The 23,493-nt window shown below is 36.0% G+C and overlaps 1 protein-coding gene across 1 annotated transcript in view; it reads left to right on the top strand.

The window, feature by feature from the left end:
- The window catches only part of ABCA13 (ATP binding cassette subfamily A member 13), a 173,327-nt gene that overhangs the window by 107,576 nt on the left and 42,258 nt on the right, over positions 1-23,493 (top strand). Inside the window, exons 40-44 of the mRNA XM_063399467.1 lie at positions 28-115; positions 6,519-6,627; positions 16,664-16,718; positions 17,352-17,529; positions 20,080-20,195. Coding sequence (XP_063255537.1) covers positions 28-115; positions 6,519-6,627; positions 16,664-16,718; positions 17,352-17,529; positions 20,080-20,195 — 546 coding nt within the window. The remainder of the gene's footprint in view (positions 1-27; positions 116-6,518; positions 6,628-16,663; positions 16,719-17,351; positions 17,530-20,079; positions 20,196-23,493) is intronic.

Here is a 23,493-nt window from a genome sequence, read left to right as displayed (position 1 = left end):
TTTTGTTCTTTTAATTTCTACTACCAGATATGGTGGTTGGTCTTTTGGAGGGATGAAAGCATTTGAACTTCAAGATAAAAAATTGAATAACACCAAATCTCAGCCTCTGGCTAAGGTAAGAGTTTCATGTATATGTGCACATCTGTATGTATGTATTGATTACTTTTTCAGACTTCAGACATCACAACACTTAGCAAATAATCATTACCTGAAATCTTTGCACTTGAATAATTGGGAAAAAAATCCTCTGTCTCTTATAGTCTAATTCTCTGTTCATAATCCTTGAAGTATTTTCCTGTGTTAGAGAAACAGTTTTAAGCAAGTCAAATGATATACGTTTTTCTTATTATTTTTTCCAGTGAACTAATTTTAGAATCTAAGTTTAAACTTGTTTTAGCTAGTCCAGCCAAATAATATTTTTTGTTTGTTTTCTACAAAAAGTCAATGTCAGAATTGGCCAAAGTGCATTGAACTGCAGTGTAATGGGTTGCTTTTGATGCTTTTTCATGCCTACAAGGGATACTTTACTTTGCTTCATTTTTCTCACCACCCTCTCCCTAAGAGTAAAGATATCTTCTAGAGCAGCTCCTTCTGCATAATAAATAGCTATTCTTTTCTCAAAAGAACTTTTCTAAAACGTTCCAAGGGAAATAAAATCCCCTGCCTTGGTAAGTGCTTGTTATCCTCTAGGTCTCATCCCAAGTTTTCACAGTATGGAGATACTGTATCTCTCCACTGCATACCAAAAGGCCTTCAGAAAAAAAGCCCTTTATTTCAGTTGTGCTTAGAATAATCCTTGTTCTTTGATTTTTGGGATCCATTCAAATGCAGATGCATTACAAGTAGAGGAACAGCAGTCTTGGAGAAGTATTGATGCATATCAGTGAGAGGTGTCTGTTTTCGCATTTGAGGCAAACAAGATATTTTGGGAGGAAGCTGTGCATTTTCCAGGTTCCAGATTAGGATATGAAAGAAAGATGCTTCTGCCTTTAAATTTTTTTAATGTAAATATAGATTTTATTTGCTCTTATTAAAAAAAGAAAACAAAGAACAACATAAGTTCCATCCCAAAACCCATTTTGAGACAAAGTGTTAGAAATAATACAGATTTTCTCCAGTCCAATGTCATTTCATGCTTAGTTTTTCATGAAATCATTTCCTGTTTCTAATACCTTTTCCATATAATTTGTTAGAAATCTCCCTATTTTATATAGAAATCTGAGCATGTATAGATTTTCATTTTGGTCATTTGTAATCTCTCTTCTAGTCCCATATATTTTATAGCTTTCAACTGCAGTTCCATTATTCTTTCATGAGAAACCTGAAAGTTTTCAGCAAGATTTTTTTCTTACTTCCATTTTTCCTATGTGTCTTTAATAATTTTAGACTCTTGTTTTGACATGCTTGCACTGCCATTTTTGTCAGGTCCTTTTTTTTTTTTTTTTAGTGTATTTGGTATAGAGCTCCACCTGCCATCAGGACTGGGATAAATTATAGTTAAACTCTTAGTAAGTAAGCTTCATATTTTAGACCCAAAGCAAATAGTGGAGTGAATTTATAAAGGGCACTGTGTTATCTAAAGCATCTCCTGGAAATGTCTTTCAAGTGATGCAATGTCAAGTTATTGCATTAACCTTTCAGTAACTAATGACCAGATTTTTACTTTGACCTTTCAGGTTTGTTCATGAGACAGTGAATGTACCATTTACATAGCCTGATATGAAAGAAAATGAGAAATTTGCATTTGAAGAGAATTGCTGTATGATTCACTTCATTTTAGAAAATTTCTGAATCTTTATATGTTCTTCTTCACTACCTGCAAAGCCAACAGTTTTTCTTGTTCAAATTAAAACTATTTATTTAGTAACTATTTTACTGTACCTAATCATACTGTACTGTATAAATTACTTATATGGTATACACATGCACATAAAGAATGTGTATATGTGCACACACAAGAGAGAGTATATCTACAACAAGACAAATATGACTAATTAAAAACACTGATTATTGGCATTCATTGATGATTGGTGCTACGTAGACAAAGCACAGCTTCTCAAGTTTTTTGTATTTTTCATGACTGTATATTTTCTGGCTTCCTTTGGTAATATGGCCAAAAGGTTCTTCCAAAATAGTTTCAGAGTTGCTGTTTTTTTATATCATAATGAAATATAGGAAGAATATGTGGTAATTTTAAATACTGCTGAAAGGCAAATTGTACTGTTCAGATGTCATTTGGAAGAGTACATTTTTCCCAGTCCCAAAGGTTAGGACTTGAGGCTTTACAGTACAGTAATTGTATAAGTGTTCAGAGGAAAAAATTACATCTTTCTAGTTTAATATCAATCATGAGTCTGGTCCAGCAATGCTTAGGGACTTCTCTGCTCCTTCTCATCCTTTTTTCTTGATAGGCCATATGTTAGCTGAAATGTCAGTCTAGCTTTGTTCTGGAATATTAACGGCAAGTAAAAGATTATGTAATAATGTAAAACATATCTTCAGAGAGCTTCAGTCTAATGTGGTGATGGGTTGTGTTTTTCTTTGGGAAAGAATTTTCCTAACTATGGATAGAATATAAAATAAAATAAAAATTAATTATATTGATGTATATAGTTTTTTGTTCCTCAGTTCTTTTCTGCCTTCCATAAATAATTACCTGTGTGGTGCAAAAGAAATATGAAAGATATTTCAGCTACAGCTAATACATTTCCTTCTTGTATATTTTACCTTTGCTAACAATTTTGAATAAAAACCAGTCTTTAGAAAAAAGACCTTAAATGTACCTTCTGATGTAAGGAACAACCTTAAATATCTCTTTTTCCAGTTTATAATAAATTATATAGCCATCTTCAGTTTGGTGATTTCCTCGTAGTTTGATTCACTTACATAATGCAGCTTGGAGGATAATTCCAATTAACATGTTGGATATTGAAATATACTGTTAAACACAATGCTCTATTGTGGTATTCATTTGAATACTGATTGTGTTTAAAAGGTGGTCTCCGAACATTTGCGACCTTTCCCCTGCATGAATTAAATGAGGATGTGTTGACAAAATTTTGCTTTGTTGTATTTTTAATTGCCTTTTTTCCCCCTCCAGTACAACAGACACAATTGTAGTGGAGTTTCATTATGTATGTATGCAAAACTTTCTATTCTGAAAAAAACTTTCAAAAAATGATAGAATTAGAGATGGGTGTATGTGACTGTGAAAAAGACAGGCTACCCTTGATCACTTGTTTCTGTCTTTTTGCCCTGGTTGCTATTTGTACAGGAGGTCCTGCAGTGCAAAGATTTTCAGTTTTCCTAGGGAATCTTAAATTCTCTTTCACTACGTTTTGTTACAGACCGCTCTTGTTGATTAATGAGAGAGCTCTAGTTTGTGTAATAATTTGTGGAGACTGAACTGGAAAAGAACAAAGGAATTTTATGACTTTGCAAAGAGGGGAAAATGATACAGTTTTTTCTTTTCTTTTTTTTTTTTCCTTTTTTTTTTTAATGTGGATGCATCAGAGTTCAGACATTTGAGTACCATTAAATGGCACATTAAAGACGTACAGGGGATCAGGCCCAGAAAACATGGGTTTATAAAAGACAGGTCCTGCTTGGCCAACCTGACCTTCTATGACAAGGTGACCTGCTTACCAGTTGAGGGAAAGGCTGTGGATGTTGTCTGTCCAGACTTCAGTAAAGCTTTTGACACGATATCCTACTGCATGCTCCTTGAAAACTTGCCTTCTTGTGGCTTGGATGGCTGGCTCTTTGATGGGTAAAAAACTGACTGTATGGCTGGGCAAGAGCGTTGTGGTGCTAAATCCACTGGGTGCCTGGTCACTAGCAGTGTTCCCCAGGGCTCAGTTTTGGGACTGGTCCTACTTAACACCCTTGTTGATGATCTGGATGTGGGGATTGAGTGCACCCTCAGTAAATACACTAAGCTGCATGGGGGTGTTGATCTGCTTGAAGGTAGGAAATCTTTTCAGAGAGACTTGGACAGACTAAGTCATTGGGCTGAGGACAACTGCACAAGGTTCTGTAAGATGAAATACTGTGTCCACCACTTGTGTCCCAGCAACCCCATGCGGTGCTACAGACTGGTGGAGAAGGGGCTTGAGAGCTTTTTGGCAGAAGATGGACCTGGGGTGCTGGTTGACCACCAGCTGAATATGAGCCAGTGTGTGCCCAGGTAATGACATCTTGGTCTGTATCAAGAATAAGGTAGCCAGTAGGACCAGGACAGTGAGTCTCCCCTTGTGTTCAGCATCGGTGAGGCTGTACCTCAAGTACTGTGTTCAGTTCTGGGCGTCTCACTTGAAACTAACACTGAGGTGCTGAAGCATATCCAGAGAAGGACAACAAGGCTTGTAAAGGGTCTAGAGAACATGTCTTATCAGAAATGGCTGAGAGAGCTGGGTTTGTTTAGTCTCAAGAACAAGAAGCTCAGGGGGGCCTCATTCCTGTCTACAACTCCCTGAAAGGAGGCTGTAGTGAGGTGGTGGCTGGTCTCTTCTGCTGTTCCTGCAGAGAAGACAAGAGGAAATTGTCTTGAGCTGAAACAGGCGAGATTCAGATTAGATAGTAGAGAAAAAATTTGCTGTTAGGGGATCAGGAATTGGAATAGTTTTCCCAGGGAGTTGGTGGAGTAATCCCTGGAGCTATTTAAGAAGTGTTTGGATCTGATGTTGGGTGATGTTGTTTAGTGTTCTAGCAGTTACAGTGGTCGTGCTAGGTTAGTGGTTGGGCTTGATGATGTTAAAGGTCTCTTCCAACCTTGATTCAGTGATGCTGTTGAGATTTCAAGCTGTTGTTTATACCACATAAAAAAGAGTAGAAAATGTGAAAGGTAATGCAGGCAAGAATAATGGCAGATCAAAGCTGCTAATTTTTTTTTAAATACTAACAGAACTTGTGGCAAAGAAGATTCAAGGGTGAGAGGCAGAGAAGAAATGACAGTGGACCTCAGAGTGGTTATTGTGGTTTTAAATGTCATGATCTAGGATAGATGGGAGGAAATGAAATGGAGAGTCAAAGTATTGTAAACCTCCTCTCACAAAAATGTAGAGATTCAAAGAAGTAGGTAGTCAGCAGAATTAATCAGAAGAAAATTGTTAAGAAGGGGAAACAGAACTGAAGATTAGGCAGCCCCCACTGGGAAATATGGAGGAGAATGTGTCAGAAAAAACAAAGTCTGTAACTAGGGTCCAAGTAAGGTTTGTAGTTGGATAATATGAGAAAAAAGGAAGAAAAATAAAGAGGCAGAATTATCTGCAAATAAATGTGGACAGCATTAAAGGAATTATAGAAGAATCTTTAGGGAAGTTTCTATGGTATAACTGTATAGATGGTAATTCTAGAAATAATCTAAAGAAACTTGAATCTTAGAAGAGGAGTGTTAAGGCAATAAAGAGGTATATTAAATCCTGTTCATTTTGCATTATGATTCAGAATCCAGAGAGACAGTGAGAATTGCGCTACCTAGGATGTACAAAATGCAGAGTACAAACAGCTGATATCAAAGAGGGAAAGGTTAGGAGTTTTTCAACTGTTTTAGAAAAAAGGGGAGAAGAAAGTTTGCTATGATGTGAGAAAAAAATAGTAATATGATGTGAGAAAAAAATAGTAATCTGGTAGTTTTAAATGTCACTGAAACTGAAAATAAACATAATAATTTTACCTAGTTTTCAGTATGGATAATATAGATTCAAAGGCACTATGATTAATAGTAATGGGTGATAAGAATCAATCTCTAACTACAGAGGAAACTCAAACCTCAGTTTATTTGGTTTTGGGACATAGCAATCTCTCAGCAATGATTCTAGCAAGTGGAAGTATGAATTAAGAGTATTTTATCAAGTCAGGGTGAATCTGCATGATCTAAAGATAAAGTATGTAATACAACAGAATTGTTTCCCTGTGTTCCTCAGAGAGACTGGCTTGCCTTTTCTGCCTTAAAGTTTGTCTACATCAATTTCCATGTCCAAGAAGCCACTGATGCTTGTTGAAGGTGGAGACAGCTTTGTCTATGGAACAGCTTCATACCTTGTAAACCTTGCCTCCTTGATTTTTCCTTTTTCCCTCTTTTAGAATATTCTGTTCCTAGATATTTTATGCTGTGTGTCATAAGCAGGTATTATTTAGACAAATCTCCTTGAAATTTCAATGATTCTTCTAACTAGAATTAGTTTTACTCATCTTTTTGTATTTTTGATCAAACTGGCAGGTATTATTTTCACATTGTTCTCCCTCTATTTGGTCAGCCAAATGTGTGTAAAGGAAGGGGGACACAGTGTTCCAATTCAATCAGATAATATCAATTTAATGATGAACATATATGTACAGCTCCAATAGAAAACTGCTTCTTGCTGTTGAAAGACCTATGCAAATCAACAGATTCTGTTCTGCCTGGTTGACTTTCTTCTATAAAGAAACATCATAACAGAAGAATTAGATATCCTTCATGAAATTCTTAAAGGTATGTGAGCTTATTTTTGACTAACAATTTCCATTCTTTCTTCCAGGTGTGGTATAACCAAAAAGGTTTCCATTCACTGCCATCCTACTTAAATGAACTCAATAACTTCATTCTGTGGGTCAATTTACCTTCTAATGTGGATTGGAGACAGTATGGTAATAGTATTTCTTTGTATTTATTCCTATATTTTGGAAAGTAGTTTTTAAATAAACTATAGTAAGTATGAAAATTTTCAGCTTATAATAGGATTTCAAAGTCCTATTTCTCTGGAGGATTGAAAAGTTAAACTTTTAATTACACAGAAAGTTTATGTGGAGTATGTAGTACACAGTAAGGTAAAATTTGAATTTAAATTTCAACATGCCATATGAATTCCTTACAAAGACATTCATGTAGAATAAGTAAGTGTAAATTGGCTTGGGATGTTATTTCCTCTGAAACTACTGCTAGAGCTTACTTAAATGGGATGACTAAGGCACAACAGACTATGGATTTGTAACTTCTTTGACATTTTGCTGTATCTCCTTATATAAATATCCAGGACAAATCCAGATTAACCCACAAATTTGCACAGCAATATGATGTTTCATAGCATCCTGTTACTCAAGGAACCAAAAAGGCTACTGTATGTTATTATTGTACAAAAAAAAAAAAAAAAAGCAGTTAATGTATCTGACATGTGAATTCTCTGATTCAGATAGCCCTGAACTTTAAAAAAAATTATTAAAGTAAAAATTTTATGAACTGACATCTAAAATTGACTGCAGCCAAAGACTCAGCTGTTAACACAGATGAACTTTTAGGATGTGGAAATCTAGTCTGAAATCTGGGCATGATTAACTTCAGAAGTTCAGGTTAACTTCTATTCATTCCAGTTCCTTTTATTCTTAAGATTCTATTAAATAGGAATTTGGTTTAGAGAAATTTAAAAAGACCTTATGACCAGTTTTTAAGAGTTCTTGTAAAGTTAGGATGGTTGTCTGTAATGTAAAATTATTTTAAGTGTTTTTAAACGAAGAAAGAAGACTAAATCAATGAAAATGGGGAAGGAATTCTGAGAATCTAAAGGCAGAAATTCATTAAGAAACTTTCTGGAACGTCTAAGAAAAAAAAAAAGTAATGACTTGCTTTCAGGACAGCTGGGGTTTTATTTTTCTAAATGGATTATGAGAATGGATCAAAGGTCATGTGTTCAGACAGAAACTTTTAATGAAATGAAATCGGATATTTTAATGAGAATTTGTAATAGAAATCAATTTTAAATCAACTTTCCCTGCACTTCATGAGTTGTACTGAAGTTAGCTTTTTTTTCTGTTCCATTAAATATCCCATTCTGGAACTTAAATGTTTGTGTACCCTTACTTTTATATCTACTGTGGAGAATCAGGGCTTGCTGTCCTGCTTACACTCACAGAAAATCATAACTATCCCAAAGATTGTGGGAATGATATGTTTTTTGATATTGCATGACACAGAAACACAGCAGGAAGCACAACAGTGCTTAAGAAGTACTTCAAATCTTGTACTGGCATCTGTAAAAGTATGGGCTCATAGTATAATCTTGTGGCAAAATATGTTCGCTGCCTGCAGAAGTAGAGCTTAAGAACTAGAAAGTAATTTATTTATGTCTTCAACTATTTAAGAAGTGCATTAAAGATGGACTGATCATGCTCTTGAGCCATAATTCAGAGGGAACAGTCACAGAAATCTTGGGAAGAGAGGTCAAGTTACCTATCTAGATATCTGCATGTATGTATTTGTGTACTCATATTTGTATACATGTGTGTACACACATGTATATGTGTGTATTTTTTGTGGAGACCAATACATATGTATATTTTATTTCTAAAAAGCTCGTTTTTCTAGTGCTGTATGGGCCACTTGGCTGTGTGGGCCACAGTTCACTTTGACTTTTAACTTTCTCTCATTTAATGACACTGTTTTAACAGGGAAGAACTATTCATATGCTTTTGTTATTCAAATTGTTATATGCAGTCCTGTAAGTTAGCAGCCATAAGACTACACTCTGTGTTCCAGCACTGAAATCTGTTATTTTTGATTTTTTTTCCTTCTACCAAACTCTGTTTATAGGCAAGGTTAGCTCTAGAATATTGCTGGAAATTGCTGTGAGGAAGCTTGTTAAGATATTGCAGAAACATGGGTTTGTAGTTCTGCCTTGCATTAATGGCATGTTTTTTCACAGAACAACTTTTTTCCTGTCAACAGAACCGGTGTTGATGTATTAAGAGACATAAAAATAATTCAGCCCTTTAAAAGGGACTGTGAGGACAAAGTCTTTTCTTCCTTTACAAAAACCAAAAAATACTGCTTTAGAGCAAGAAGCTTACTACAATAGAGTAGAGAGCATTTCCATGGATGTAACCAAAATAGCAGCAATTGTGATATTGAAACAACCTCGAGGGAGGTCAACAAAATCAACAACTTGTTTAAGTGCTCGTAGAAAAGCGAAGAAACCCTTTCACTTTGCAGTAATGTGCTATGTGTATTTCCTGAACATGAACCCAGCTGGGGTTCTCCCAAGATATTTGAAGGAGGGGAATGTCATTACAGACCACATGCTGAGTTCTACCTGCTTTGCCCACAAGTACAGGTCCAGTAACTTTCAATGGAGATCAGGAGCACTGGTCCATGTTTGTGAAAAAGTTTTGATAAGAAGGAGCTGAGCAGGAGGCTAATTGCTTTAGTCTAAAGTCTTTTCTGCTGTCCTGAGGATACAGGGAATATACATTTATGATTTGTTATGGAAGTGTGGAGGAAAAAATTTTACCCAAGCATATAGAGGACATATGCTGCCCTGCACTGGTTTATATCCGTAGGGATTTGTATCTGTTCAAAAACTTTTGAAAAAATTTGATTATTGCTTTTTGTTGTGCCAGTCCAAGTTACTGACTCTACAGCATGCAGCAGCAGGAAATTATATTTATTTAGTGATTTAAAAATCTGTCCTTTTTGCTACTGTGTAAACTGATCTTCAAATACTTTCTCTGCAGTAGAGAAATTTCTTCTCCTCTTAACAATCTGGGATTACTGGTAAATTTCTCTGTGAGGATGCTTGGGAAGTTACAATATTCATTTCTTGTAATTTCATGTAAAGAGTGATGTGTCTGTTGAAGAAAATGTGTTTGCCCAGCTGGAGATGTATGTAACTAGATGGAGCAATAGAAATTGGCCCAATCAGTTTATGTCAGTTAATTGTAGTAATGGATCAGATGTCTCTTTTGGAGCAGCAGTTCAGTAGTAGTTATCATATAAAAATATGTAATTTTCTCTATCATGTGGATACCCACCTCTACCTTCATCATCATGTAAGTCTGTGATCCCAGTGTGGGAAAAAGTCATCAGCCTCAACTGTGGAGGAAATCAAATGCATTCTGTTTCTTAGTGGGTTATGAAATCAGTGGTAGATGATGAAAATGGACATGTTAATAAATGGATTTTTAAAAGTTAGTAAGACATTTCAACAAAGAAAGTAAATGTGCTGGATTTTTGTCAAAACCCTTCATCTCTGACTGGTATTAAGGCTTATATGAATGATTTCTAATCTCTTTCTGAAATGCTTCATTCCTACAACTAAGTAATGTAATTGTGAGCAAATAAAAATACAATAATGAAGTAGGAGGAATAAAAAACTAAAAGGCAATATTTTTTGCTTAAGCTTAATATAGAATTTTGATCAAGTAAAAATGTTATTTTTCACACCTAATTGTATAACATTGTGTCAGAATGTGTTTATCATGCTGGAGTATAGGAGAAGGACTATCATCTCCCTCTTAGGGTAAGGCTATATAAAGAAAAGAGGAGTGGTTGTCATCTATAATGATGTCTGTAGAGTAGCGTGGTCAAAAAAAGTTCTTACATCATTGTTCAAAGAACAAAAATGCCTCAATATAGAATGGCCTTTTGCTATGCAGCTACCCCATTTTAGGGTTCCTATTGAAGTCAATGATTTTTAAAAAACTTTCATACAAGGATTCATTGTAAGCTTTCATGTAGCATCCTCATTTATTTCAGATTCAGTTCTTCAAAAGAGCAGAAGAGATCAAGGGAGTAATTTTCAGCTGAATTTTGGTGGAAAGTGGCTGTATAGTTTCCTGAATGCTTTGCAAATTGTAACTTTAAACCTTATTACAAAGGAAACTGTGAAATGGCCTTTGGGTGGAATCTTCTTAACCATGTCCAGTTAGTGGGGGAAACTAAAATAGAAACCATTTATGGTGCTGCCTGTGAAATTCTCCATAAAATATAAATTGTAATTTTCAGTTAGGGGTAATGTTTCATTTTATATAAATCGAAATATTGTCACATATATATATATACACACACACACATACTCTATCTCCATTTTTCTTATACATAATATTTTATTTAATCTGAAATAAAATGTCTGGAATAAAGAAAGCTAGATTGGTCTTCTATTGAACTCTGCCACAATCATGGTATTTAGAATCAGTATCACAGATCTAAACTGATCCAGGTATGTAAGACTCAGTTTGACACAAGAGACAAAGAAGTGTCAAGAGACAGATTCAAACACACCCAAAATACAGTGCAGAACCATGAAATATACCTGAGGACAGCTCTGACTAATCTACAGTGATGGCAAACAAGCTTGAGGACCTTTAAGATTTTTTCATCTAGATTTCTCCAACTGATAGTGAAAAAGTATTACCAGGTTCATATCACTTTCCTCATTTTTACTGAAAACCCACAGATTTTGAAGAGTGTTTATGTGTAAAGTTGCACCCAGGTGGGATAGGCTGGACTACCAATGTCTTCTGTTCTTTACCATGTATAAGATGGAAACATCCAACTCTCTAGAGTTATGCCAGATTGTGTATGCCTTTATTTTCTGACCAAGGGTCAGCTGGTTTAGATGTTAGATAAAAGATCTAGAGCACTTTCTCCTGAAGGCACAGATTGCAGACTGTTAATGAGATGTTGGTATAGGGAAAGGTGTCCCGAGTTGTGCAGCTCCTGAAAGGCAACAGAGCAGGATGCAGAACATTTACAGCAAACTTGTCTAATGTGGATCCATTTTTCTTTTTCTTGCAAGCTTTCCTATCCAGAATGGAAAAGTATAGTATTTTATTGTAGGAAATGTTATAATCCTTCTAATATTTTATGAACAATTTATTTCACTGGGTTAGGAATGTCTTTTTAACAAATTAGAATCTAAAATTTGTTTAATGAAGAACAATGTAAGGAAAGGAGTAGGATTGTTCTACCTGGAAGGGAGAATACAATAGGGAGATCACAGGGAAGCTGAAGAGGGTACAATGAATAGTTTACTGACTCTTCTACTATTAAGCATGCAGCATGGGGTTCCTAGTGTCATTTTCAAAGTAAATACACTCTTCTGCCTAGGCCCCAGCTGTGCTACTCCTGAAATTTATAGTTAAACTGTCAAGCTCTGACTACTTCCCACCTCTTTTTTCCTTAGTAATGTGGCTTGCAGAACTGGTAAAATGCCCTTGCTCTCAGTTGTATAAAGCAAAGTCTTTCATTGAGCAATACAGGAGATGACAACTGAACCTTTTAAATTAATAAAAGACAAAAATGAGGGGAAAAAAAGAAAAGGCACACCAAAAATGTAGTCAACTTTTGGCAAAACAACTGAGAAAAAAAAAAAAAAGAGGAGCTTCATCGCTGAATAAAAAGCTAAGAAATATATTGCCAAAGTAGCTGGCTGCTTGTGCTCTCTGTTGTGATTGACATTTGGGTTAATTCCTTTTCAAAACAATACACACATAAATATATCAACTAGCATGCATACAGAGATGTTCTCTCTTTGAGATGCCCTCTTCACTCTGCTCAAACAGGGGAAATCATGCCTCTCATTTTGGCAACTCTTCGTTTTTATATTAAAGAAGGTTAAAAGGTCTAAGAAAGTCTTTCCTCATGTTGTTCTCGTTGTCTCTGGATAAAGCATTAAAGTGTAAGATTCTCCATGGTCACAGTTTTTCCCATTCCTGAATTGCTTTTACATGGTTTTGAAAGGTTGGAATGGATGTCTGTTAAAATATTTCACCTCTGCCCATAAAAAAAGCCTGTCATCACTGTAAAAATGATGTGACCAACTGCATGCTGAGGACATAGACAAAGGATGTTTTAGGACAATAAACAAAACTTTTGTTGTGATTAAGTCGAGAGAATATAATGGCAATCTGTGGATGTGGAGGGAATAATTTTTATGCAGAGAAATTTATGAAAAGGAGCAGACAGAGTTAGTGCTGAATCATATGATATTTGGTGTTATTGCCTGGCTTGCTTTTCCTGTGTGAATACTGAAATGGTAAAACTTGCCCTGAGAGCTATTCACACAAGGCTTGCAAGTACAGTCCTTTAAAAAATCCTTGCATAAACACCAGAAGCATCTGTTTAATAGGAGCCTTATAATTTAGAACTTCTTAGTTTATCTGTCGTTTATAGTTTTTAAGTCCTCAAAGATGGCAGATAGTTTTCATCTTAATGAGCCTCATTATAGCAGCTTTGAGTAGTAAAAAGGCATATAAAGGCAACAAAGTATCAAAAAGTACATCTTACATCATGTTAACAGCCATATTGGGACAGAGATGTGTAAAAAAAGATAGTCTAGGTGGTTAAAAGAAATGTAGGAAGGGATAGGTTAGAGAAGTACATGGGAGGGTTTTTTAAATAAAAAAAAAATATAATAGCAAATACCATATATTAATTCTGTTGGTTTGTTCTAGTTTTTGAAGATAATTTATAACTTACTTCTTGAAATCAAGGGAACTTTTTTCCTCTGTGAGTTATAGGCCAAATTGTTGACTTTATATAAATTAGTCATTTATTTTTTGACAATGGGGTGAAGAAATCATCATACTAAAAATGTAGGAAATTCAGAGATTGTTGTGCCCCCAACTAATTGAAGAAACTTAAAATACTGAATGAAAGTATTACATTTAGTGCGGTGATAAAATTTTGAATTCTAGGCTCAACTGAACTTAGTTTAGCATAGTCATACTTTTCTTACTTGTAATCCACAACTTAGTGAATTTTAATTTCAGTTGTGAGTGCAAATTAAAAGAAAATGTAATCCCTTGTTTCATTCTACATAGTTTAAATGGAAGACGACTGTCAAAAATATTTGCTACTTTTAAGAAGTGTGATTAGTTTTTGTAACTCTTCCACAGAAGGAAATTAATTCTGTGTAATTTGCCTTTTGATTGGTATTGTATGGTACAATACTACAAGGAGCATTATGCTATTTAATGTCATGGGGTTTTATTTTCCCCTACAATTATCTCTTTTTCAGTTTCACTTTATTCTGTATGAGAAAGTTAAAGACGGTGCACGTCTGTGTATGGAACCCAAGTCAACTGCTGTAGACTTTTGTTTAATACCAATGCAGTAATCTGAAAGTTTTGTTAGTTCCTCCCTGAGATCTTGCTGCTGGGCAAGGAAGGGAATTTTCCTGCTCTGCTCTGCTCTGCACTGGAGTGGCCTCACCTTAAACATTGTATGCAGTTTTGAGTGCCACAATATGGAAAAGACATTAAGCTATTAGAGAGTACCTGAAGGAGGGCCACAAGGAGGCCCCTTCCTTGGAGGGGAAGCCTTATGAGAAGCAGATGAGGTCACTTGGTTTGCTCAGCCTGGAGAAGAGAAAATTGCAGGGAGACCTCATTGCAGCCTTCAGCACCCTCATGAAGGGAAATGGAGAGGCAGTTACTGATCCCTTCACTCTTGTGACCAGTGACAGGACTGGAGGGAATTGCCTGAAGTTGACTCAGGGGAGGTTTAAGCAGGATGTCCTAATGGAAAAGGTTTGTCTTCCAGAGGGTGGGTGGGCACTGAACAGGCTCCCCAGGGAAGTGGTCACAGCACCAGCCTGACAGAGTTCAAGAAGTGTTTGGGCAATGTTCTCAGGAGCGAGGTGTGTACTCTCAGGCTGTCCTATGTAGGGTCAGGAGATGGATCTGATGATCCTGGTGATGGTCCAATCCTGCATATTCTATGATCATTTCTTCTAATATGCTGACTGTTATTCAAGCATTAGAAAAGCCTAGAAAAACCTTCTGGGAACTAAACTAAACTAAACTTTTTTCTGTCATGCTACTTTTCCTTTACATAAATGGAAATTCAGTGGTTCCAGTGGGAAGAAATAATTTTCTTTGATATGCCAGTTTTGCTTCAGAACAAATAGCAGCAATTGTTTAAAAAATTAATGCTTTAAAAGAAAAACAAAAGAAAATTTTAAACAGTCCCTGAAGGCACATGACATGAAAGACTTCTACAAATAGCAAGGTATCTACTAGTGATACATGAAAATGTTATCAGCTTGAATCTTCTTTTGCTTTTCTAACTACCGTTGGGCTTCAGTGTACTGCATTTAGCTGTTACTTGAAAAATCTTTACCTTGTACAAGTTTTGTGTGTGAGTTAATAATCATCCTGTTTTTCAGCTTTTTACCATGCAGTGACTTAGTAATGTTTAGATTACTTTGGCTTGAAGATGAGGAGTGAAAAATTAAAGAGGAAAAATAAATGTGTGCTTAGTCAAATTGCACCTATTATTAGAGTGAAGATATTTTTTGTCCTTATACAGCTTGACTTTAACAAATTCAATTAAGTGGTGCTCCACAGAGTCAATCTCAGGCTCCCAACAATTTATATCTTTATCAAAGGTACTGGAAAAAAATATAATTGCTGTTAGGATTAAGTTTGTTTCTTTGTTTTAATTTGGAACAGCATAGATTTATTTAGACACTAATCAAATAATGCTGATGTCATGGTTTAATTTAAGGCTTACTCACACAGCCACTTGTTCACTCTCCCCCAGTGGTGTGTGAGAGAGAATATTAGAAGTGATAAAGCTCATGGGTTGAGATAAAGGCTGTCTAATACATAAAAAAAAAAAACCAAAAAAACAAAAAAAAACAAACAAAAAACCACCATACACACACAAGAAAAGCAAAACAAGGAATTCATTCACCCTTTTCTGTGGTCAGGAAGGAGTTCAGCCATTCCCTTGAGGAGAGCAGGCCCCATCACACCTAACCTTGACTTAGGAAGGCAAACATCATCACTTCAAACATCCCTCCCATTCCTCATTCTTCCCCCATGTTACATGCTGAGCATGATGCCATATGGTATGGAATGTCCCTTTAGTCAGTCAGGGTCAGCTGTCCCACTGTGACCCCTCCTAGCTCCCCGTGCACATCCCCGTTCTCCTCACTGGTGGAGTAGGGGACGAGCAGAAAACATCTTGGCTCCAAGTGCTGCTCAGGCAGAGCTAAAACATCCCTGTGTTATCAAGATTGTTTCCAACACAAATCCAAAATAGACCCTCATATCAGCTACTGTGAAGAAAATTAATTCCATCCAGCACAAAACCGGTGCAGCTGGCACATCTGTCAGGCACACCTGCAGAGATAAGTCACAAACAGCATCAAGTCCAGTGGAACAGCTTTTGCAGAGACAATGTTGTGCACCTTCACCCCTCCACTATTTTTCTTCTTTTGATTGAAAAGAAGAAAAGCAGAATGACACAGCTTTTGTTCATAAACTACCTTCCAATTCCAAAGTTAATTTTGCTAGATTGCTACAGGCTGGTTGCCCCAAGAACCAAAATAAGCCTAAGAATTCATTGCCAGATCAGGATTTCTCTTGGTCTCCCAAACTGGCCATGTTTTTAATATAGAGCTCTAGAGTTTCAATCAAAGGTGTGACTTTCTTTTTCTTTTGTGAATTCAGCTAAACATTTTTTTTCAGCAAAACAGCAGTAATTGAAAAATTTCTGGAAGATTCAGTCTTAAATCTAAACCAAGTGGTAACATTCTACCTTACCCCAGAATACTGGTATACAAACAAATTCTACTTTAGGTTTTGTATTTGATCTCTTCTGTGATGAAGATTCTGTAGCAATATATAGCATTGTTGAACTTCAGTTCAACAGTTTCTGAACTTCAGAATGCACAAAAGCAACTACTGCTTATGTTTATTCATTAGTTTTTAGTGGTTTCAAACTCTGGAAATCTTTCAATGAGAGACAGTGTTTGGTTTTGCAGATTGGTGTTTGACCTCTTTCTGTTGATTACTAAGTATTTAGCCTTTTTATTCATATATGCAACAAGTATTAAAAGTGTACTCCAGAAGTTGAAGTTTTTAATGAGATTTAATATTTCATGATTTACTTTTCTTTTCACAGGTATAACACTCTACAGCCAACCGTATGGGGGAGCCTTGCTGGATGAGGACAAAATGTAAGCAAACTCTTAAAACGTTTCACATCAGCAATCAGCAGACAATTGAAACTATGAATTAAATAAGACTATATGTTTACTGGAGTTGATGCTGTGAATTGATAGACACAATTCAGTTCTACTGAAGAAGCATTTTTTAGTGTGGTCTGTCTGTCAAGTCCACTGTTTATATCAAAAATGGCTGCAGTATTTTGTAAAGAAAGATACTGAATTTATGCTGATTGTCTCTTACCAGTTTTAAACAGGGTAACTGTTTCAAATTATTTTTGAGTGTTTGCATTTTAGTTTTTTGTAAAGGGGAAATATTTGCATAAGCTTCAGTTTACAACTCAGACACATGCTATGCTATGTAACTCACCTATAGTTTTGTAACTTAAAACATCTTGCTCCTGTTTTTTAATTAGATGTTGACAGTGTAGAGATATTGTGTCCCCATTCACTGCAGGGTGTGGGAACTAGACAATCTTTAAGGTCCCTTCCAACCCAAACCATTCTGTGATTCTATGGTGTTTACAGTCAGGATTAAGGTCCTAATGTCTAGTGTTTTGGTGAGAAGTTGGCCAGAAAAATGCTAGCATTTGAGGGGTTTTTCCCCATTGTGTTTTCCTTGCACTGTTGTGCTTTTCACCCTAGAATGGAGAACGTTCGCCAGTGTGGGGTAGCGCTGTGCATCATGCTGGGCTTCTCCATCCTTACTGCCTCCATCGGGGCTGCCGTAGTGAAAGACAGAGTGTCTGGGACAAAACGCTTGCAGCACATCACAGGCCTGGGCTACAAAACTTACTGGCTTGCTAACTTCTGCTGTGATATGGTATGTATTACGTGGGCCAGCATGTGCCCAGGTGTAAATTTTAGTCCAGCTTCGTATAAATGAGCAAAAGGAGATAAGGTCACAAGATACATGAATAAGATTTGAATTGTGCAGAGTGACAGCTCTTGCCTGACATGATAACAAACATTAAGTCACCATTCCTACTTTGATGCAGGGCAGGAACTGTGTTCCCTGCTTCCCAATGTTGAATGATTTTTTAGTTCTAGCTATGTAAACTATTTTACAAATAAAAGGAATTTGGCTAATCAGCTTAGATAGAAAGAATCTTCACACACAAAACCTTACAAATTAGTGGAGAAAACTGAAAGTACTGGTCAGCTGCTTTAAGGGATAATTATGTTATGTCTTACTGTGCGTAATATGAGCAATACTTATGATGGGCACCTTTTATTTGAGTCGAGCACTGGAAGAGGCAGCACAAGGAAGCGGTGGAGTGCCATCCCCAGAGGTATTTAAAAGCAATATAGATATGGCACATGGTTTAGTGGTGGACTTGGCAGTGCTGGATTAATGTTTGGACCTGACCAAAGTCCTTTCCAACCTGGTCAGGAATAGAAATTTTTGGAACATTCTGTTTTCATTTAGACCATTCTAATTCTGAGACATTAGATCTTCACTCACCCATGCTTAAAATCAGAATTTTCACACTTGAGCAATCTTTAGGTAAGAGCACATTTTTCCACATGTTATTTACTCGGCCAGTCAATCTTGGTTTGTTTTTTTTCACTGCTGCTTCAGATAAGAAGGCTTGGTTAAAAACAGTCCTTCATCATTCACTTTCTCCTTGTGAGCAAAGTCAACTCCTCATTATTTTCTGCCAATCTCTCAAAATGTTCTCACAAATTCAACACAGTACTGCATGATCAATCATGATGTGGGAAAGAACAGACACTCCTTTAAATGCTAATTGTGCTACAGATCATTTAGGGATACTGAACACATGAATATATGAACTGTCAAAATTTAAATCCCTCTATGTATTTTAAGTATTATAGGCTGTGTCCTGCATTACTGGCAGCAGAATCTTTACTAGGCCTGCAGAAGTATTTGATTTATGAAATCTCATGAAATTGCTCTCATGAGAATCAGGCTGTTCTTACTGTATTTATAGGCATGAACGATATTCATTACTATGTTCAACAAATTGAAAAAGTGTAAGTGCTAAGAAAATTTAAAGAGAAATAGAGAAATTTTGTTCAGATTAAGCTTGTGTCATTAGAGGGACAAAATTAAAATTGTTTTGTTGTACATGCACAGTTTCTGTAATACATCATGATTTCAGGGTAAGATTTCCAATAGAATTTGATTTTAAAGTTATTTATTTATTCCTAGACAGAAGCCCCAGGTCTGTTGAAAATTACTGGGACTCAAATGCTTTGTGACTTCTCTACAATATTTTTAAACAGCTTCAGGAAGACTGGAACATATATTTGTGCGTGATATGTTGTGATACTTGTATATGGCAAAGAAAAGGTACCCTGTGAATAGGATGAGAACATTGCATACATCTAGATTTTACTCCATTGCCCTTGTCTTAAACAAAAAAAGTATGTTTTCCCAGTAGCAAAGACGTGATCTGGTCTGGTCTGTGGTTTAATTTGGAACAGATTTTCATTGTGGTTTGGTATGAAAGTCTAATTTTAACAGTATGTTGTTTTTCGACACTGAATATTTAGCTAGACCTTGATTTGTTGCCTCTATTGCATTGTATCTCAGAATCTCAGTTCTATTTGGTTAAAGCTATAAAGCTAAATATTACATAAGCAGAAATGGAGCTAGCATATGCCCTTGTGAGCTCAGGTTCAGTGCACAGAGTAGGCAAACACTGAAAATGGAGCTGTGTCAGCTTTTCACATCCTGACATTGCTATTTGCAAGCAGAAACCCCCCTCTCTTGAATACTTGGATATGAATCTCCTGTACTAATCCCACCCTGCCACCCTTAAATATGGTTGCTTAATTTGATTGCTGTTATGTCAAGAGACTAAACAGAGAAACTGCTTTCCCTGTTGCCTAATGGCTGTAATGCTTTTACATATTGTGTCCATTCCCAATAAAAGATGTAATTTGCTTAATCAGCACACATGGTCCTTCATTAAAATCTCTTTTTAAATTGCATCATTATTGTTCTCCCATATGAATGCAGCACCAATCAGTGAAACTGCTGTTTCTGAAACCAAGCCTCTGTATTCACAGTGTAGTTTGACGTTTTGGAGCCCCACATGGACTCATTATCTGGAAGAGTTAGCTTGTTAAATAGATGTGTTGGAAAGGTCAAGAGAAATAGGATTAAGGGAGATATTCTATTGTCAGATTTTATCTTGTCAGGTTTTTCCATGTGTAGGGGGCAGTTTCACAGCAAGCACAGTTATCAAATCTCCAAGCTCTTCTGCGTGTTTCTTCCTTACTCATAGTATAATTGTATTGCGAGTATGGAGAAGTTAATTTGTAAAACCCTTCTATGCAAATTAGATAAGACTGGTAAGAGATGCTCACCTGCTCAATGCTTTTTTTTTCCTTCTGTTTCTAGCTGTTTTACATGGTTCCAGTCACCCTGTGTGTTGGTGTTATTAGTGCCTTCCAGCTATCAGCCTTCACTTTCCGAAAGAACTTGGCAGCCACTGTTCTCCTGCTGATACTCTTTGGGTATGTGACTGGAAATGCTACTACGGAATTACAGCTTCTAAGAAACAAACATAAATCTTTAGATGTGGTTTGCACCTGCTGCTGGATGCATGGTTTTCGGTCTTTGTTAGCGATTATGATTCAGCAAAAAAACTGAGAAAACAGGCTGAAATGGGAGTTTGAAAATTAAACACAAAAAGTGGAGGGAAATTTACTCACACATTTGAACAAAAAAAAAAAAAAAAAAGTGCAAATGTCTCAGAAGATACTTGGCCTGTGTAACAGTAGTTAGCTGTTAGAAATGGATTGTATGTTATCTTCTAGAAAATGAGGGAATATTAACATAGGTCAGAATTTCAGTGCTTAGCTGTGCAGAATATCATCAAGAAGGTACGAAGCGGTTTTATTACAGCTCTAACCACTTTCTGTAATTCAGCATAGCTCCAGGAGTTTATATTTCCAATGATAGGTCTGTCCAATGTGAAGTAGTGGGCTGGTTGGAGATTTGTCTCCCAATAGTACTGTGAGAAAGGAAAGTTCTACCATGCCATGCTCTTGCTCAGCTTCGCATGAAAAAAACAACAGCAACAAAAACAACAAAAACCCACCACAAACAAACACACAAACCAACCAACCAACCAAAAACCAAAACAAACAACCAACAAAGAAAAATCAACCAAAAAACCAATCCTGTTACAGAAGATTAAAATAACTGGTTAAACAGAGGATTGATTTCTCTATGAAAGTAAGGCTGTTTAACCCTGGGGTCAAGCAAATTAATTAGTTGATATTAAATCAAATTATTCTGTTGTGTCACTAGAGGGGCAAAATTAAAGTTGTTTCTTATACATGCACAGCTTATGTAATACACCATGATTTCAGGGTAAGATTTCCCAGAGAGCTTGATTTTAAACTTATTTATTTAAGGACAGAAGCCTCAGGTTTGCTGAAACATACTGGGACTCATAACTCTTCCCATGTTCTGTCTGAGGTGATGTTAGAAATGCTGAAGATGAATTGTTAAAGGAAAAGGCTTCTGAGAAGTTTATTACTTATTTCAAGCAACTAATTATTGCTGCCCTAGTCGGGGAGAGTGGATATCTTACATGACAGATGTTTAGATAATGAAATATATCTGCTTCATGAGAGAATGGTAGGGAAAGAAAGAAGAAAGAACCTTCTACAAGATAAGGACATGCTCTATTCTGGGAAAGGTCTTGGATAAACCCTTCAAAATACACCCCAATTTACTATATTGTACCTTGAAACTGTTTTCAAGGCTTTGTGCCTCCAGCAACCAATTTTTTGGAAACTGTTTAGGTATCCTCAAAGCTGGATCTCTTGTTGCAAATTCTAGCCTAAGTTTATTCAGAACCATACATCATAATTATCCTCCATCAAATGCCTTTTTCAAGCCAAATCAAGCCAAGTCCTGTCTTCTAAAACCTTCCAAATTCCTTGCATAATTCTATTTATAGTTTTTCTGTATAATTCCAGTTTGAGCTCATCTTTCCTGGATGTGCCTAGACAAATTAGTATGAAATATTCTAGAGGTCATGATGCTAGGATGTTGTAAATAACTTGTATGAAACATCCTAAGTTCATAATTTCCTCTTCTCTGTAGCTTTCTTTTGTACCACTCTCACTTCCTTTCTTCTGCACTTCCATCAAGTGATTCCTTCAAGTCAAAGGCACAAGTTCTAGCCAGTCTTAGTGTGAAGATTTCACACCACTACATATCACAGCTATTTTTATTAGCTTTACAACCTTTGAATCTTTCTTGAGATCCAGTTGCTGTCATATCAGAGAGCCACAGGCTTCTATAGAAATCTTAGCCAAACAGCAAGTGGAGCACACAGTATAGACCTGTATGTCTACTGAAGTCATGACAGGTTTTTCTGGTGTGCTGGGCTTTGGCCCTCCCCATAGTGTACTAAAAGTGTCAGTTATGCTGACATTGTTTTAACCAAAATATTGAGTTAAACTTTGAGTATTTTAGAAAAAAAAGTCACTGAATGAAAATTGATTGTGTTTTGTTGACTGCACATGCAGCTTAATCAGCTCAATATAATCCCTCCTGTACTGTTCAGTTTTGGCTGACAAAACAGATGTTGCAGTGATTTTTAACAAGAAAATCTTTGTATTCAATGTGTATTAACATATGTTAAAGATCCAGTAGCTGTCTGTAAGTTTAACATGTCTCAAGGACATTGATAAACCTCAGAGTTGCCACTCTTCCTAATCTATCCCTTATTCAGCCTAACTACACTGTAAATGTGATGAAGCCTATTGTGACCATTTCATTCTTCCCCAGTACTGTGCATATAATCCTCATTCATCTGCTTGCCATCATCATCTGGATTTTTTTCCTTTAAAAATATTTTTTCTCTTCAGGGTACACTTGTGCAGATTTTCTGATCTAGAACAAAGATAAAAATAGCCCACTTATACAAAAAAGTTACAGAGAAGAGAGTGTGCTTGAAAGAATAATCAAGTTTCTTAGTGTGCTACTTTAAAAGTGGCTTCCTTTAAAAATGTAACTAAACTACATCTTTTTCCCTTTTGGATGATTCAGAGGTGTTTTCTAGTCCAAATACTTAAGGAGTTTTGTCCAAAATATTATGTCTTTTATATTGAAAAATACTAAATTGCAGCTGCAGCTGAAGGAATAGTAAGGTGACAGAAATGTAGATGTGACTGGCCACAACCTTAAAGGCTGCATTTGAAGTTCATGTAGCTTTAGGAATCTGAAAGTCTTACTCATTTCTTAGCAGCTACAGGCAAACAAATCAAATTTTGCTTTAATTTACAGCAGAGCAACAGCACTGTAAATCACGTCTCTTTCCTGAGCTGTTTCCAAGGATGGACTTGTATTTATGATATTGTTATTCTGAGAACAGTGACTTTCATATGTACATGAAGGGAAGAAAAGATTGTGTGATTAAGACTGGCAAAATGATGCTGAAAAGTATAGTGGGATCTTGAATACTTACAATTTCATTTAAGACCTAACCATTAAGTCATTTAATCTTTATCTTCCTGTAAACTGAAGATAACATTATTATTACTTCCCAACAGGGTTTGCAAGTTTGTGTTTTAAGGTAAAGGATTTTAGCATTCTCCAATGCAAAAGATTAATCTATAAAGTGCAGAATACTGAATTCAAAAGGGACTTTTATGACTTAGTTTAGTCATCTAAACTATACTTTAGGCAATGGACAGGTAATTTACAGATTTTTGACTAGTTGCTCTTGATTGAGCTCACTATTAAACCACTTATACTTATTAATATTGTATAGGAATTGTTTATATATACACT

This window comes from Prinia subflava, chromosome 1 (genome assembly GCF_021018805.1).
Source record: "Prinia subflava isolate CZ2003 ecotype Zambia chromosome 1, Cam_Psub_1.2, whole genome shotgun sequence".
In the NCBI taxonomy this organism is placed as follows: Eukaryota; Metazoa; Chordata; class Aves; order Passeriformes; family Cisticolidae; genus Prinia; species Prinia subflava.
This window is presented reverse-complemented; position numbering and strand designations above follow the sequence as displayed.